The sequence below is a fragment of the Canis aureus genome, chromosome 12 (genome assembly GCF_053574225.1).
Source record: "Canis aureus isolate CA01 chromosome 12, VMU_Caureus_v.1.0, whole genome shotgun sequence".
In the NCBI taxonomy this organism is placed as follows: domain Eukaryota; kingdom Metazoa; phylum Chordata; class Mammalia; order Carnivora; family Canidae; genus Canis; species Canis aureus.
Genome location: NC_135622.1, coordinates 15,074,729 through 15,091,441, shown reverse-complemented (window position 1 = coordinate 15,091,441; position 16,713 = coordinate 15,074,729). Strand labels below are relative to the sequence as shown.

At 52.5% G+C, this 16,713-nt stretch overlaps 2 protein-coding genes across 7 annotated transcripts; one reads left to right on the top strand and one right to left on the bottom strand.

Moving 5' to 3' along the window:
• The first annotated feature begins 227 nt into the window (after positions 1–227).
• PRADC1 (protease associated domain containing 1) lies at positions 228–15,921 on the top strand. 5 transcript variants are annotated; one of them, XR_013349078.1, is made up of 6 exons: positions 234–400; positions 2,502–2,602; positions 3,110–3,219; positions 3,480–3,647; positions 8,601–8,751; positions 15,605–15,921. XR_013349078.1 is itself a non-coding variant. In XM_077842910.1 (5 exons), the coding sequence occupies exons 1-5, from the start codon at positions 334–336 to the stop codon at positions 6,037–6,039; spliced, it is 681 nt and encodes a 226-aa protein (XP_077699036.1). In that variant the 5' UTR covers positions 228–333; the 3' UTR covers positions 6,040–7,356. The 5 variants fall into 5 exon arrangements, 2 of the variants coding, with proteins under 2 accessions (XP_077699036.1, XP_077699037.1); XR_013349077.1 differs by having other exon boundaries at positions 12,480–15,921; XR_013349079.1 differs by lacking the exon at positions 15,605–15,921 and adding an exon at positions 13,081–13,221 and having other exon boundaries at positions 8,601–8,745.
• SMYD5 (SMYD family member 5) lies at positions 4,915–16,698 on the bottom strand. Of its 2 annotated transcripts, XM_077842907.1 has the most exons (13): positions 16,550–16,698; positions 12,791–12,899; positions 11,899–12,038; positions 11,313–11,434; positions 10,860–10,929; positions 10,141–10,245; positions 9,295–9,357; positions 9,001–9,071; positions 8,579–8,685; positions 8,126–8,182; positions 7,204–7,298; positions 6,487–6,557; positions 4,915–6,390 (listed from the first exon to the last, which is right to left on the bottom strand). In XM_077842907.1, the coding sequence occupies exons 1-13, from the start codon at positions 16,643–16,645 to the stop codon at positions 6,237–6,239; spliced, it is 1,260 nt and encodes a 419-aa protein (XP_077699033.1). In that variant the 5' UTR covers positions 16,646–16,698; the 3' UTR covers positions 4,915–6,236. The 2 variants fall into 2 exon arrangements, with proteins under 2 accessions (XP_077699033.1, XP_077699034.1); XM_077842908.1 differs by lacking the exon at positions 10,141–10,245.
• Between the last annotated feature and the right edge of the window lie 15 nt (positions 16,699–16,713).

The following is a 16,713-nucleotide window of genomic DNA, read 5'->3' as shown; positions in this document are numbered from 1 at the left end:
CAGTCCCGGACTCGAGTCCCAACTAAGGTGCCGGGGCGCCGGGGCGCCGGGGCGCCGGGGGAGGGGAGGCGGCAGTTGCTGTTAAGAGTTTAGACCAATCAGGCCTCGGCCCCACTTCTCTTGGCCAATAGGAAGTGGGCTAAGGCGCAGAGGCGGAACGTGCCGCTCCACGAGCAGGCCTCGGGGCCAATCAGCCGTGGGCCTCGTTCCCGTCCGCCAACCCGCGGTCAGAGCGGGCCTGGGGGCTGGGGCCGGAGCGGCTGTCAGGCTGAAGTCCCGCGAGCCAGCGCGGTGGGGCGGCTGGAGGGAGCGGCGCCGGCCCGGGCCCTGGAGATGGTCCCCGGCGCCGCGGGCTGGTGGTGTCTCGTGCTCTGGCTCCCCGCGTGCGTCGCGGCCCACGGTGAGCGGCAACGGGCGGGGCTGCGCTGCGGGGCGGGGCTGGCCCTCTAGCTTGCTCGCGTGCCGGGCGGGGAGTCCCGGGTCACCTTGGGGACCCCGCGAATTCGGGACAGGGCAGGTCTGGGCATGGGCGATGGACTGAGTGGGTGGTAGTCCCCAGGGACATGAGGAAGGCGCGGCCCGAAGACTCTGAGTCCTCGGCTCCTCACGTCGAAGCAAGACTCCTCTCCACGCCCCCGGTAGCGCCGACCCAGACGGCTGAAGGGGTGACTAGAAGGAACCAGGGACAGCTAGAGAGATTACAAGCTGGAAATAGGTATGTGAGCACTCACGTGGGCATACAGGAGCACACGTTCTTACACGTGGGCCCGCGGGTACAGGCACGCACGTACACACACAACCTGTTTGCTCCTGAAGGAGCACATAAACGTATACACCATACACACGAGCACATACGTATACCCACACTTGACTTACACAGATCAGCAGATGCAACGGCCAGGAAAAGATGTGTGTGGGAAAGTGAGTTCAGTGTTAAGGCTTCTTGGGAATGTATCTGATGGGAAATCCCCATTCCCGGGGAAAAAAAGGCTTAGAGACCAATGCCAAGCCAGTGAAACTTGATCTAGTGGCTGAGTTTTGGGCAGTGGAGAAGGGCAGCTAAAGCCACAATCAGTCCTAACCCTGACACGCAATAGTGGCTTGATGGTTTGTTGACTGACTACTCGACCTGTGGCGGCAGCTTCCACACTTCCACATTCCTCACTTGCTGGGCTAAGGAAACCAGTGATTCAAGTCTAGGTAAAAGATTACACTTTGGTGCTGAAGAGAAGGTCTCAAATGCCAGAAAAATCTGGTTGTTCTGAAAATTCTCTTCCTCATTGCAATGGAGCTGAAAATAGTTGTTCACTCCTTCAACAACCTTTATTGAGCACCCACATATCCTAGCCGCTGTTACATAATGTGGATACAGCATTGAGCTAAGTTACAAAACTATAGCTCTTGCCTTAGTGGAGGAGACAGACATTAAACAAAAAATTATAAATACTATATAATTACAAATTATGTTGAAAATGTCAATGGAGAAAAAGCTCATTTTGAAGGGGCATGTGATAGGGCAGGTTTCTCTAGAGACATTTAAGCTATGACCTAACCAATGAGTAGGAGTGAGCCAGGTGAAGAGGAAGAACTGGGGTAGGGTAAGGGGAGGAAGCCGCCCACGTAGAGGGAACAGTTGCAAGAAGACTCAAAGAAGTGAAGAAACTGAAAGGAGGCCAGGAAGGAGTCGGTGAGGTTGTAGTAGGAGCCAAGAGCCAGATGGAACAGGACCACACTTAAAAGCTTAGATTTTATTTTTAGTGCAAAGGGTAATTGTTGAGGGGTACTGGAGCCATAGGAGTAGTGACCTGATCATATTTGCTTTAAGATATTTTAAGAAGCAGGACACCTAGGTGGCTCAGCAGTTGAGCATCTGCCTTCAGCTCACGGTATGATCCCGCAGTCTAGGGATCGAGTCCCACATCGGGCTCCCTGCAGGGAGCCTGTTTCTCCCTCTGCCTATGTCTCTGCCTCTCTCTCAAATAAATAAATATTTTTTTAAAAGATATTTTAAGAAGCCCCCTGACTGTTGTTTGGGGGAATGGACAGTAGAGAGAAAAAAATGGAGGCAGATAGACTGGTTAAGAAGCTAGACCTGTGAGGACAAGAAATGATAGTGGCTAGACTAGCGGGATGGCAATGGAACCAGAGTCCACTTTTAAGGCTACCACGGCTCCACCCTGAAACTCTCAGGTCCACTTCAGAGCAAAGATAGATTCATCCTGAGAGAGAGAACACAAGGGCTCTCCTTCTTCCTGGCTCCCCTGCATAGCAGCAGTGGCGGCAGCTGCTGATCTCTCTGGGGTTGCTAACTCTCTCTGCATCAGCTCTATCCTTCCCAGGGCAGAGAGCATCTGTCTCACCCACCTGGAGGACTCACTTGGCTGAAGTTGGGTCCCTGAGCCCAGACTAGAGCCAGCCCTGTTGAAGACAAGGTGTCCATGATCTGAACTTGAAGCAGCTTGTTCTCCGGAGGCATCTCACCCATACTCTTTATCTTCCAGGCTTACGCATCCATGATTATTTGTACTTCCAAGTGCTGAGTCCTGGAGACATTCGATACATCTTCACAGCCACACCTGCCAAGGACTTTGGTGGTATCTTTGTAAGTTCAGGGAGACCCTGTCTCTGATCTTGTCTCCACCTCCAGCCCACTAAGTAAGGTGACTCTCTCATCCCTTCAACCAATACTTGAGTGCTGGAACAGAGAAGAGTGCAGAATCCAGCTCTGTCCTCCCAGGACTGCTGTGTAGGAAGAAAGGGCTTCCAGCTAGCTACCCTCCTGGGTGTAATAGGACCTGGACACCAGACAGGGACAAGTTGTCTTTGGGGACACGAAATAGTGAGGAACCAAGGGTTCTGCTAGCTCTGTCTGCACTCTGTGACTTAAGGCAAGTTACTTCCCCTTTGTGGGTCCATGCCAACTCCCCTATGTTGTTCATGGAAAGGCAGGATGGAGTAGGACAACTAAGATAACTCTTGGTGAAAATTTAGTAAAAATCAGTGCCCAGCATACAGAAACTACTATTCACACTTTGTGAGGAACTAGTAGACCAGCCTGGTCTTAAAACTGGCAAGTCTCCTCACTCTGACCTATCTAAATGTCTTTCAGCACACAAGGTATGAGCAGATTCACCTTGTCCCTGCAGAACCTTCAGAGGCCTGTGGGGAGCTCAGCAACGGTTTCTTCATCCAGGACCAGATTGCTCTGGTGGAGAGAGGGTAAGGAGCAGAGGCACAGGCATAAAAGGAGGGCAGGTGTAGGGTGGATTCTGAGGTCAGTGTTGGTGGTGGCGCTCTGAAATAACTCACGTTTTTAATGGTCTTTAAGAAATGTCTTAAGGTTCTCCAAGATTTTTGACCATTTACTTATGAGGCTTTATGAAAAATTCCCCCGGTCCTTCTTTCATCCTTCCAGTGTGACAGTCTGAGGGCTAGCTAGGACCCTGCCTTTCCTTTGGTCTTATCACCACCTCTTCCAGGGGCTGCTCCTTCCTCTCCAAGACCCGAGTGGTGCAGGAGCACGGCGGGCGGGCAGTGATCATCTCTGACAATGCGGTTGACAATGACAGCTTCTACGTGGAGATGATCCAGGACAGTACCCAGCGCACAGCTGACATCCCTGCTCTCTTCCTGCTCGGCCGAGATGGGTGAGGGCTCTTTTGTCTTTGGCTGTATCAGCACCAGGCTGGGTGCCACGATTTGGGGAGGTCAGGGGCAATCACCAGTCCCTTCCCCGCCAGCCTCAGTTGGAGGGCCAAGAGTCCTTGGGCCAAACAAGTTGGAGGGCCAAGTCCTTGGGCTCTAGAACTCCCAGAGTGATGGGGACAGTGGGGCATGATGGGGTGCTGAGAAAGTGACCATCACCACCTCTCTTCATGCCCTCCCAGCTACATGATCCGCCGCTCCCTGGAACAGCATGGGCTGCCATGGGCCATCATTTCCATCCCAGTTAATGTCACCAGCATCCCCACCTTTGAGCTGCTGCAACCGCCCTGGACCTTCTGGTAGAAGAGTTGTTCCCACATACCAGCCTTAAACAACTCTGAGCTGGGAAAGGAAAATCCAGGAAGTCTGCTCTTTCGGATTTGGGGATAGCATTTGGGGACAGGGGGAGCCGGGCAGAGGAAAAAGGCTTGGGCCTTGGCTATGCTAAAAGAAGCCATGCCGCTAGCCTTCCCTTCCTCAGGGAACCCCCAAACATCTCATGCCTTGGGATGAGGCAAGAGTCAGGCCCCAGAGCTTCTTGGCTAGAATCTGGAACAAAAGAGGCTAAAGGCAGGTGGCCAGAGAGCCACTTGTGACTTGTCCCATCCCATTTGGCTCCAGCCTCCCCCTCCCAAGGTCTCCTTAGTGTACTTCACAGCAATTGCTGGAGTGGTTCAAGGAGCTGGTGTTTGAGGAATTAATAAACCCTCACTGTCTTTTTAGCAATAAAGCCTCTCATCAGGGTTGCAAGCGTGTCCTAGAATAAGAGCACACGGGTGGGAGGGGCTTTCATATTCCTCTGGTCCCATGCTTGTATTTTGAGGGGGAAGAAACTGAGGCCCACAGAGGGTAAATGACTTGCCCACGGTCCTTTAGGACCAGCGCTTAGGTGCTAATCTTGGATCCCAACAGCCTGCTTCCTGCTCAAGAACTCAGGAAGCCATAGTTCAGTCCCCTGAGAAGACTCTTCTAGTAGCCTGGTCCTGGGGATCCACACTAGAACTCAAAGGACCTGTGCTCTTGGCATTTAGAAACATTTGCACAGCAGAGTGTGGGTGCAGAGTGCAGAGAGGAGCCCAAACTGAGAAGCTGCAGCTCCCATCTCCTGCCATCACCTGGTCTAAAGCCATGTGCCTATGCACCACCTATGTGACTGCTGGGTGTCCAGACAGCTTGTTGAGTCATTCTCCATGAAGCATTCCTGCAGAGGCCTGTCACCACTCACACTTTATTAAGAACAGTGGGCAGGCAGGGGCGAGAGGGGGGGTGGGGGGTGCTGGCTGCTGTGAAGGAGTTAAGAACCCGATATACCAGACAGGTGGGCACTAACTGGCTCATGATCTAGGACAACCTACAGGGTGGGCACCTGCCCTCCCAGAGATCCCTCAGCAGGGGGTGTGTGGCAGGCTCCCCAGGGAAGGCAGGCAAAGAAATCTCAAGTGATGGTCTATAATTCCCATAGCATCCAACCCAAGAATGAGGGGTGGTGCTAACCAAGGGGAGGGTGATTCAGTCAGGGCTTATCTCAGAATATCTAGCCCAGCTCCTCTAGATTTCTGGAAGACTTCAATGTTCCTCTCTGAAGACCCTAAAGATGGAAATTGAGGCCAAGAGAGCCCCTCACAGACCCATGTTAAACTGGTCCCAGGGAAGCCTCTTGAGCATCCAAAATTAAGGAGCATAGGCCTGTCATGCCCCAGTGTCAGCCATGCTGCTGGAGTCCTCAGTGGGAAAGAGTGTGAGGAAGGGGTGATGATCCCCCACATTCCCCTCTTGAGGGAGGCAGAGGCCTCTTGCTTACCCCATGTGGCCAGCCACTGTGCCAGGGCCTGGTAGGCAAGGCACAAGGTACAGAGATTTCAGAGTCTGGGGATGGGGTTAATCTCTACTGCCCCAGATGTCCAAATAGGGGGGGTGGAGAGAAGTATCCCCCTGGTTCAGTGTCCCCGGCACAGAGCCTCAGGGAAGATGCTCTAGAGGCCCAGCTGCGCCTTCCTGCCTCTCCCCGCTCTGCTAGCAGCAGGCAGTTGCCTTAGCAGCTACAAGGGTGGGAGGTGAGGAACAAAGTAGAAGCAGCTCATCCTTCCTTTCTTCTTCAGTGCAGTCAGGCCATCCTCAGATTGCCACGTTGTTACCCCCTCTGTAGCAGGTTGGAAGGGGGAAGCCTCAGATGGACAGGTAAGCATGGCCATGGGGCCAAGGGGAAGAACACTGTTAGGGCCTGACCTTGGCTGCAGCTGCTCTCATCTGGAGAGTGTGTGTGTATTGTGCGGGGGCAGTTCTGAGAGGCTCAATGACAGCATAGAGCCTGAGCCACTCAGCAGCAGTGTCTAGGGCATGAGGTCTGATGGGAGGTGAGTGCCTAGGGCCTAGGGTCCAGCCTCTGTCCTACCTTCTGGCAGAAACAGAGCTGGAATCGGGGGGAAACCAGGCAAGGGGAATGGGGAGTTCCTTCCAAGCTTCCTCTCTTGGGAGGAAGGCCCCCTTTTCCTGCAGGGTCTGGGGTAGGGTCCCTTCCAGGCAGGGTGACATCACACATCAGTCATCTCATCCCCCAGCTCTGCATCTTCTGGCTCTCCTTCCTCCTCCTCCTCTTCCTCCTCTTCCTCCTCCTCCGAGGTCACATTGGGTTCATCCGCCTCTGCCAGGCATTTGGGGCAGGAACAGACAAACAGATAGTTCTCTCTGCAGGGGATGGGGGATGGTGGTGAGGGTGAAGTCAGGCGGCCACTAGGATGGGGCCTCCCAGAGCCCAGCCACCCACCGCATCCCAGCTGGCACCTGAGGATCTTGTGGCGGCTGTGGCGGCTACGCTCCCGCTGACAGCAGTCTAAGTAGCTGATACAGATTTCCTGGAGGGCAGAGAAGATGTGGCATCTGGCAGTCTGTGCTCTCTCTTAGATGGGAGCCTCCCCACCCACTGCCCCATCTCTACCCACTGCCCCATCTCCCAGGCGCTAGGCCCTCATCCATTTCTCTGTGCCCTCAGCAGACCACAAAGAGGCTTGTGTCTGAGACAGAGAGGGAACTGTGGTTAGCCTCAGGTTATGGTTACAGGCAGTTGATGGCCAAGGTCATAGCTGGGGTCAGAGGTTATCTTGATATGATGCTACTTCCCCTGGAAGATGCATCCAGACTCTGTGTACTGTGCCCAGTCAGGACCCCAAACCCACACATTCATCCACAGCCCAAGCCACAAAGAGCCATCTCTTGCTTTCTTAGAAGAAGTGGATTTGTTGATCAAAAGGTGGCTAGGAAGAAGAATGTGGGCACACAGTTGCCCCTCAATCATTGCTCTGGGGCTTTCTGGCTATTTTGTGAAGAACTGGGGGAGGGGTGGGGTTAGAGCATAATCATGGGGAGAAAGACTCCTGTCCTGGGGCATGTGGGGATTCAACTAAACGGCCTGAACTGGGGGCCCTGGCTATCCTTTGGGGAGAACCTGCAGGGCCAACTGCCCCCTCCCCAACCCCACCCCCCAGTTCCAAGCCCCTTCACCTCTCCTGGCTTGATATCCTCCAAGGCGGTGACATGCAAAAGGAAGTTGTTTTCTGGGAAAGTGGTCTCTGCATTGGGGACACAGCTGTGGTTACCTGAAAGAGGCAAATAATAAGGACTGTTGAGTAATAAAAATAACAGCCTCAAGGTGCAGAGCACTGGTTCCCCATCCTTCCCTGTTCTCTGATCCCTGCTGGGGCTGCACAGATCCTGGCACCCAAGCTTCCCAACTCCCTGTATGGGGCTCTTTCCTGAAGACCACAGAGCACAGGCACACATGCACTTACTTCCTACCCCCTCCCACCTGCCATCACTGGCCCTGCTGTCCTCAGCACTGGGCAGCTGGAGTCTCGCTTGTGTCTCCAGTGTCCCACAGGAGGAGGAGCAGGGCTATGAAAGAACTCCCGTGCCTGACCACTTAACTCAGTCCTGTCTGGTAACAGCTGAGCCAACTAGGCTCTCTGTGAGCCTAGTTTGGGAGGGGCAGAATGGTCCCAGAGCCTGGGAGGGGGGGCTTACAGTGAGGAAATCAGAGGGGGAGAGGCTGAGTCTGCAAAAGACAACTGTGTGAAGTGGCTCTGCTCCTCCCTGTCAGGTGCTTATGAGACTCCCCTTCTTGCCTGAGCTCCCTCCTCCCAAGGTCTTGTAACACCCCCCTCCCGAACCTGACAGGGCAGTGGTGGTATATGCCTAGAATCAGAGTCTGTGTCATACTTGAGCACAGGGCCTGGCCCCCTGGAAGATCTGATATATACACATATATTAAGGCATGAACAGTCCAATAAAAGAATGAATGAGAAAATCCCCAAAGAAGCTCAGAACCAATCCTGCTCCTAGAGTCCTCTCCACCAGCCTACAAGGGACCAAGTAGGAGAGATGTCCTGTGGCCGTAAGGCTACCCCTCCTTAATACCGGGACTCACAGCAGCTCTGAAGCACATACAGGCCAGATCCTTCACAGTTAAGAAACTCGCCAGTTGCTGTAAGACAGTAATATTCAGATGTTATTCTATCCATTTTACTGGGAGGAAAAGAAAACAAGGGTTATGAGGATAGGCACTGGGTCTACTGGGTCTACTGTCTTGCCACTAGTCACTACCATTTCACCTGACCTTGCTTCTTGGAGGCACGAGCTTGCTTTCCCATAAATGGGTATCACCTTACTTGTCCAGGACCCCCCAACCCTCAGGACCGAGCCTCTGTATGGATCTTGGGGTCATGGCTTATCTCTGTGTCCTGTGGATAGATCTCCAGTTTCTCATAGGCACATAGGGATTAGCTTCCCCAACTGTTCGCTTAGAACTCCCTCGGGGGAAGACTGTATCTGAATGGGGGGCATCCAAGGTTGGGTGAGACCAAGGCTCCATCTCACCAACCTGCCTCGATGTCCTTGTACAGCTGGTCAATGAAGGCGTCCAGCTGCTCTCGGTCCTGAGGCTTCAGTTCCAGAGCATCACAGGCATGGACCCACTGGCTCAGGGAGCTGGGGGTCCCAGGCATCCATGGTTGGAGAAGAGGAGGCCCAGCTCACAGGACTCTCCACCTCCAGGCAAGTTAAGCCCACTTCTTTCTCCGGGGCAGAGGCCCATCTTCCCCAAAAGACCAAAGCTCCCAAGAGCAAATTTTACCACCTGAGCCTTTCTGACTCCCACCACTGCATCCAGTCCAGCGCTTGGGCCACAGAATTATACCTTGCCCCACCCTAATCTTGAAAGGAGATGTGGCTACCTTCCTCTGTCAATCTCCCACCCCAGCCCTGAGAGACAAGTTCAATAGCTTTGGAACATTCCCTCCTAACCTGGTCCCAATTCCTTGGCCATTGGTCCCAACAAGAGCAAAGAGAGACCGGAATCCATCTGGTGTGAACCACTGTGGGGAGAAAGAAAAATGAGTGCACAGACTATAGTCACTCACTTTTCTTCCTGATACAACTCTCCATTTAGGAAGTCTTCTGTGAGTCAGTCCCATCCCAACTTCATACCAAGTCAGCTCGGGGTTAGCTCTTCAAGTAGGAGATGCTGACCTGGTTGCTCCTGGGGAGCTGGAATGGGTAGGAGGCCACTGGTCCCACCTTCCCCAGGCACTCACTCACCTGGCTGAGTGCCTCCTCATAAAGGGCCTCTGTGAAGAGCCTCCGCAGAAGTTCCAGCTGGCCCTGGTGTGGGGGAAGCAGGGAGAGACTTGTGTTCCTGGGGATTTGCCATTAGCACCCAGGCAGGGCCCAGAAGACTGGGTGAGGGAAGAAAAAGGGCCAGCTCTGTAGAATGAGCTTTCCCTGAAGGCAAAGGAAGGCCACAGAGTCCTTATTTCCAAAGAACCTTGGCAGTCTGGTGGATGGTTCCAACCCAGGGTGGCAAACCCAAACTCCTCCCTATTCTCCAGCGCTTGTACCAGGAGGGCTTGAGGCAACCTTGCCTGGAATGTCTGTCCTTACCACCATCTTCCAGGCCCCCTGACCTGGCCTCCGGGCCAGCCTGACTCCCTACTCCTGTCCCCAGAATGAATGTAGGAAGGCCTACCCCAGCTGTCCTTTCAACCCTGCCTGTGCTTTCAGGCAGCTCCTGCCTGGGAGTCTGCTATCCTCCTTGGGTGGGAGTAGGTACTCAGCACACGGGCAGCTAAAATCCTCCTGTTTCACACTGCTCCCTCACCCTAGGGACCCCCAGCCCGTTTTTCTCCGTTGTGACTGACCTGCCCGCTGCTATCCTGAGATTCTGCTTTATTATGTCAGAGCACCCAATCCTTCCTTCCTCTGTCATCATCCTACTTCTCAACTCTTGGTCCATGTTAGGTCACAAAGTTAAATAGTGGCAGGAATATAGGCCCTAGGCTCTAACCTCTTCCTGTGGCTGGGAAGGGACAAATGTGCAGCTCCCGTCAGGCAGCCACAGAACCTTCAAGGCTATTGGGGGTAGGGGGATCACAGGCAAAGACTAACCTTGAATTTGTCCCCCAGGAGTTTGTGGACAATTTCCTCCTCCTCATTGGCTGTTTTATTACAGAACTGGGAGAAGAGTCTGATCCAACGATCTTTATCCTTAGCCTGCAGTGAACAAATAGTCATGTTCACATACACCCGTACATGCATGCATGTGCACACATGGACTTGGGGATGCCTGCCTCCTTGCTGCCCCCTGTGCCCAGGAGGGAGGGTAGGCTGTGATTCTAAAGCCCCTGCCATCAGGGAAACACCAGCACATATGAGATTCTTGGTAGACCCTTCCTTGGCCTGGGAGCTTCCTCCCCTCCCTGCCCACACCCAGCCATCTCCCCAACGGGGCCAGGCTAGCCAGTGTAACACTTCGGAAAGCAGGAGGATGAGGCTGTGGAGCTTCAATGTTAATAGAAGGTGTTGGAGTGGCTCCTATCACTTTACAAGTGAGGCACAATCCTGAAAAAGTGGCACCTGTAAGCTGAGTACGTGACCTGCTGCTGTATAGGACACCCTGTCTTAGACTAGAGGCTGCAGGAAAGATGAGTCTCCTGCCAGACTTATGGTTAGCTGCTCCTGATTTTACATAGCGCATAGCTCTCCTCTGGGAAGCCCAGGGGGAGCTCTTCATCCAAGTCAGGGTTTTGAGGTGAGTGGGGGAAGACTGTGGCCAAGGGGCAAATGAGGTCAGAACTGGCTTCCCTGGGAGGGATGGGTGAACTCACCTGCTTCACTGTGGCCACCATCCGGGCCATCAACATGATGCTTGCAGTCTCAGGGGGGTAGTGAACACTCCTGGGGTGAAAGAAAAAGATCTGGCCTAGAAATTCCCTTCCCAGTAGCTGCATTCAGGGAAGCCCAGTCTGATTGCTATGGAGAATCTTTCCTACCACCTCCATTTATAACCAAAGGGAGGAAGTCATTGGCAAGGATGTGGGCAGGACTTTACATCCCTAGGGGCTCAATGGGGCTCTTCCTGGGAGTGTATACAATACTGAGGGTGGTGGGACTGGCGGCTCACGTTGAAGGCAGGGGGTTGGGTGATGTGACTTCTGTTAAACCCTAAGAATGGAGGAAAAATCAGGGGGATGGCAGTTTAAGACAGATGACTGCATCTGCTGATCTCAAGTAGGCAGGCAAAGAGGGAAGATGAACGGAAGAGATGAAATGCTACCTACCTCCATGCCTCCTGCAGCTTATTGAGAGGATGCAGGGGGTCATCCTGGGAGGGCCCTGGGCACAGGACCTGATGATATTGCTCGGCAGCTGCCAGTCGACATTCTGCACTACAGTACATCACCTGGATGAGTGGGTGGAGGTCAATACCCTAGGATCTGGCACAGATCCTCATGGTATGAGGCACAGACATTCCTCAGTGGTACTCACCTGCACTAACTGTGTTCCTTCTATGAATAGCCCCTGAGCAGTAGCTCTGTGGCATCATGAGCAGAAAGCATATAGTGTCCTGGGAGCATGTGAGAAGCGCACCCAGGCTTGTTAAACTATGGGAAGGAGAGAGCTTTCAGGTAGAGGGAAGAGCCCTGCCAACGTCCTGGGAAGAGGGCAAGTTCTCATCAGACCTATTTTCTAGAGAGCGGGACTGGGGTAGGGAGGACACAAATGAAGCAGTAACTGAGTCTTTTGAATGTCTTCCCCTACATTATGGCTCTCAGGGGCCGTGACTTGCTCATGGTACTCACAGAGGACTTCAGCTAAGGCCTCTCCCCCAGCTCCCTTCCATGTGTACTCCCCAGGGATGCTCACCTGACAGTGGGGACAGTTCTGGTGGAGGTCCTTGCGCACAGCACACAGCTCAGGGTGAGGCAGAACCTGGCCTGGTTTCCCAGTCAGCCTCTGGGCATTCTCCTCTGCCTTCTCCAGTGCCCGAAGGCAGTGGTCACAAGCTGAGGGAGAGAGCCACACAGGACAATGTGAGTAGTGTCTTTAGGACAGGAGCCATGTTTTGTCTTTTTCACAGCAGCATCTCTAGGGCTAAAAATAGTGGCTGGCACATGGTAGGTGCTCAGCAGACATTTGGGAAGTGAATGAACAACCGTGTTAAAGAACAGAATGAGTGAATGATTTCACAGGCATTCCAACACCGATTGGTTTTCTTCCTTCTATGGAGTTCCACCCCTCCTGTCAGGCTCTCCCCCCTTCCCAGTGGGACTGAGTTTGTGGGGCTCTCCTCCTAGCCCCTCAGAATGTGCTTTCCCCACATTCTGCAGCCAAGTGACCTCCTTTCATGTTTGTCTGTAGCCTAAGTGTGAAAAAAGCATATGGCTGGAAAAACTAAGTGCATTCTACTTGCTTCTGACCCCTAACTCAGCCTGTTTTGACCACAGGGCCCGTGGCCCTCTCTTGGAGGGGCTGCTCTTTGGCACAGAGCCCTTTGGCATGACACACATCCCCCGTACTCTGACTCAGACTGAGTTCCACCTGAGTGACAGTCCTCCCCCAGGGAGCAGACTGGAAGAGCCCCTCTACCACTCATTCGCAGTCCCAAATGCCCTGACACTAGACAGCAGCATGGTTCTCAGGCACAGTTCTCCAAGGGAAGATGAACTTTTCTCCCAACACCTGAACTCCCAGAGACACCAGAGACACAAAGACAGCTAGGCCCAGCAGCCATGAGGAGTGGACAAGATGTGCTCACCTCGGTAGCGATAAAGTGCATTCCAGAGAAACTGTGCAGCCACCAGGGGCCGTTCTACAAAGACGGTCTCCCCCTTCCGGATCAGTTGTGTGGCAAACAGCCCCTTTCCCTACCAGGGAGAAAAAGGAATAGGATGGCCATAAAGAGAGAAAGAGGACACTGCTCCAAGGATTCCCAGAGGGCTGCCCAGCATCACCCCCCATTCACCTCCCTCTCAGGAGAGGCTTCTGCCTTGGGAGGGTTGGTGGAACATGGTCAGCATCCCCCCATAACTGCCTCCTCTGACCTACTTTCAGCCACACTTCTGTCAGCCTGTTCAGAGCAGAGGAACTGGGATGCGGAGGGAGCCGCCATGTCAGTCAGAGGAGGAGAATTTTTGGAAAGGCCAGAGGAGCACCGAGGCTCCTGTACCAGGAGGTGGTAATGACAGGGTGGTCTTCTTGGAGTTACCCATGTGCCCCCCTCCAGGATCCTGGCAATGATACTGCTGCTCAGGGTTGCAGAGGACTCCTATGCCACAGTAGAGGGAAGCCTAGTTGGGGGAGAATGTGCTGTATTCCCCTGGTCAGTGGGGTACTCACAGGACACAAGTTCTCAGTGTTACACTAAAAGGAATGACAAATTCTAGCATCAACCCTAATACTACTTGCTGTGAACCTTGGAGCCAATTGCTTCACTTCTTTGCATCTGTTTCGCATATGAAAATTATAACAATACCTACGGTAGTTTCCAGGATGCACCTCAACCCAAGCTCACCTTATGAGCTTTAGCTTCTTACTACTCAAAATGAGGTGATGGATGGGCAACAAGGGCATCATCTGGAAGACTCAGAAATGCAGAGTCTCAGGCCCCACCCACCCGAGACCTGCTGAAGCAGAATGTGCATTTTAACAAGATGCTCAGATGATGCACATGCATGTTAAAGTCTGAGGCACTGTGGTCTAAAGCACTGTACACAGCCTGTAAGACATGAAGGTGATGCAGAGGGGCTCAGGAGATAGCCTCAGAACCCAGGCAGTTACTGGCCCTGCTGGGCACTTACTCTGGAGGTACACTTAGAGAAGAGGGGTAGTGCCCCTGACAGCACTGAATTGTCACAAAAAGAGAACGAAGGAAGGAAGGAAGGAACAAACGGACATAGCAGTGAGACGTCCCATCATGTGCCCTCTTAGGTAGCTCCCAGTTTCCTTCTAGCATTGGCACTATGGCTAGATAGCAGAGCCTCCCAAAGTCAGAGAAGCAGGAATGTGTAAACCAGGATGGCCTGGAGCAACCCATGAGCTACAGATCTCAACCCTGAATACTCTGGGAACTCTAAGTGCAGAGTGGGACAGCTGGACAAAACCTCTTGCCAAAGCCATTGATGTATCCTTGGTTGCCTTCTTGGAACCCCACCTCCGTGCCTTTTAGTGTCAGACCCAATCTAGCAAAATGAAAAGATGGCCTTCTTCAATGGGACAAAGGGATATCAACATGGACCCACACTATCGCTGACAATCTCAAATCTCAACATTGGGTAAATAACGATGTCTTTCTCTCTCTTTCTGGAGGACCGAATGCAGAAAATACTTAGTCATCAAAACAAAGGGAACAGAATCAAAGCTGGTTCCTTTATGAAACCACTCATCCCCCCAAACATAAGACAGTGTTTCAAGAAAAGCAGCTTTCATTTATATTACCAAGACGCTTGAGGAGAAGTAAACCTGAATGCAAAGGGCATAAATTTGCAAAGATATTTCCAATTTGAAAAATACATTTTAGAAAAAATATTGTGCAAAATTCTACGACTATGTAGTAAATTTTAAAAGCTTTACTAAATGGATAATTTTCTAGAAAAATATAAATCAACAAAACTGAATTCAAAAGGAAGAAAGCCTAGACAAAGAAGCAGTGCCGATTATCTGGTTGACCTGCACCAGTATGGCACTCTGGTTGGCATCCATCATCTTTGGTCAGACACTATCATGTTCTGATTGGTACTGTCCCTGGCACAGTAGTTGGTCAATCTTTAAAAGATTGCTCTGGCAAATATCCAGAAAAGCAATAGAGAAAATAGTCAAAAACAACTCACATGTGAGGCCCCTAGTCCATATGGTTTATGACCCACCTCTCTCAAGCCAAAGAATAAGTAATCCTTATGCTATTTTAACTATTCAGTAACAGAAAAATGGGAAGCTTCTCCATTTTACCAAAAAACAAGTATAACTCTGATGTGGTAATTTGAGGGAGATAGCACAAAGGAAAAACCTCACAAATCAATCTTGCTTGATGAATATTGATGTAAAAAGCTTGGCATAATCCATCTTGTCACCATGTCTGGGTGGGTATGTGATTTTCTCCAGCGACAGATCAGGTGTGGGCATGGAGGGGGTGGCCAGCTCATTCTTCTAGGGGTGGGGTTTGATAGAGGGCTGGGAAAGGTCAAGTGGACAAGCAGAATGGCTGATGTGATGAAGTGAGAGGAAGAAGGGAAGAGAGGAGGGGCTGAGATGGAGGTGCAGTGAAGGGAAAGGTGACTATCTTTATGTGCTAGGAGTGATAGAACCCAGACACCATCAAACTATGACCTAGTCAAGAACCCCAGGGGCCTGTGGTGGATATGGAAATGTGAGCAGCTGAGAACACCAAGGATATAGGGGAGCTGCTTTATCATGGAAGGAGAGGAATGCTCCAGATGTGCCTTGGAGTGGAAAGAAGGCAATAGTGGGTTGGGTTGGGGAGATCAGGAGGCAGATGACTAGAAGGCTGACCTCTTGGGCAGGGTCCAGGAATACACAGAGCCATTACTCATGATAAATTATTCAACTTCCTCAGCAAACAAAGAAATGTATATGAAAGTGATACCATTTTCCACATATCACTTGGCAAAGTTAACTGGGAGAGAAAACACTCTGCTGAAGGGAACAAAAGGATGTGTGCACAGAAATTGAGCTTCAAGACCTCTGACCTCAGAGATGAAAAAATAAAGTACAACATACAAGTCCACAAATAAGTAGTTGGTTGAATAACTGCGTCCATCCCGTGAAACAGCTCTTAAAAATACGTAGAAATAGGTTTATTGATGTGATTTACTGCTGCATCAAACAGCGATTTCTAAAATTGTAATTTTAAAATTCACATATTTGTACATAGTACAGGATTATGAGTGATTTTTACTTTCTCTTTCCTTACATGCATTTTCGGTAGTTTTCTTTAACTTTTAAAACACGATAATCTAGCGACAAAATTACGTCACTCTCCTATTTAAACGCTTCAAATGCTCCCAGGGGCTTCGAGCTCTGGTCCAAATTTCTTAGCATCCCAAGGCCTTTCATGGAAGGTCCTAGTCTCCCTCCACACCCCACCCCCAAATCTCACCTAGAAAGATCCCTGAGGGCCCAGGCTTGTCTCTACCTCCGTTCCCTCCGCTCAGCATGTCCCCGCCCACCACCCCCGGGCCCAGCCTGGCGCGTAAGCCCCGGCGCCCCGCGTCCCCTACCCCGGCCCTGCGTGGAGCGGCGGGAGTAGGGCCGCCGGCGGGCGCTCCGGGTTCCGCGGAAAGGGGGAGCGAACGGAGACTTCGGGGCCCCCGATCCACCGCGTGACCCCCCCGGAAGCCTTCGCGCGGGGACAGACAGGGAGCCCCCGGGCCGCGAGTAGGGAGCGAGCCGCCGAGTCCGAGCAGCACAGGAGCTTCCAGGCTCCGGGCCTGGGATCCCACGTGGCTGTCTCCATGGCCGGACAGAGTGGGGGCTCGCGGCGGCTCTGCCTTGGCCTTACCTTAGCGCTGCTTACGAAACGGACTTCCACCGCGACCCGGGCCTTGCCCGCCACGCCCACGCAGAAGGAGAACACGTCGCCCATGGAGGCCGCCATCTTGGGCGCGCCTCCGCCTCCTGACCCTTGACCTCGCCTCGACCCGGGAGGCCCCGCCCCCGCCGGCC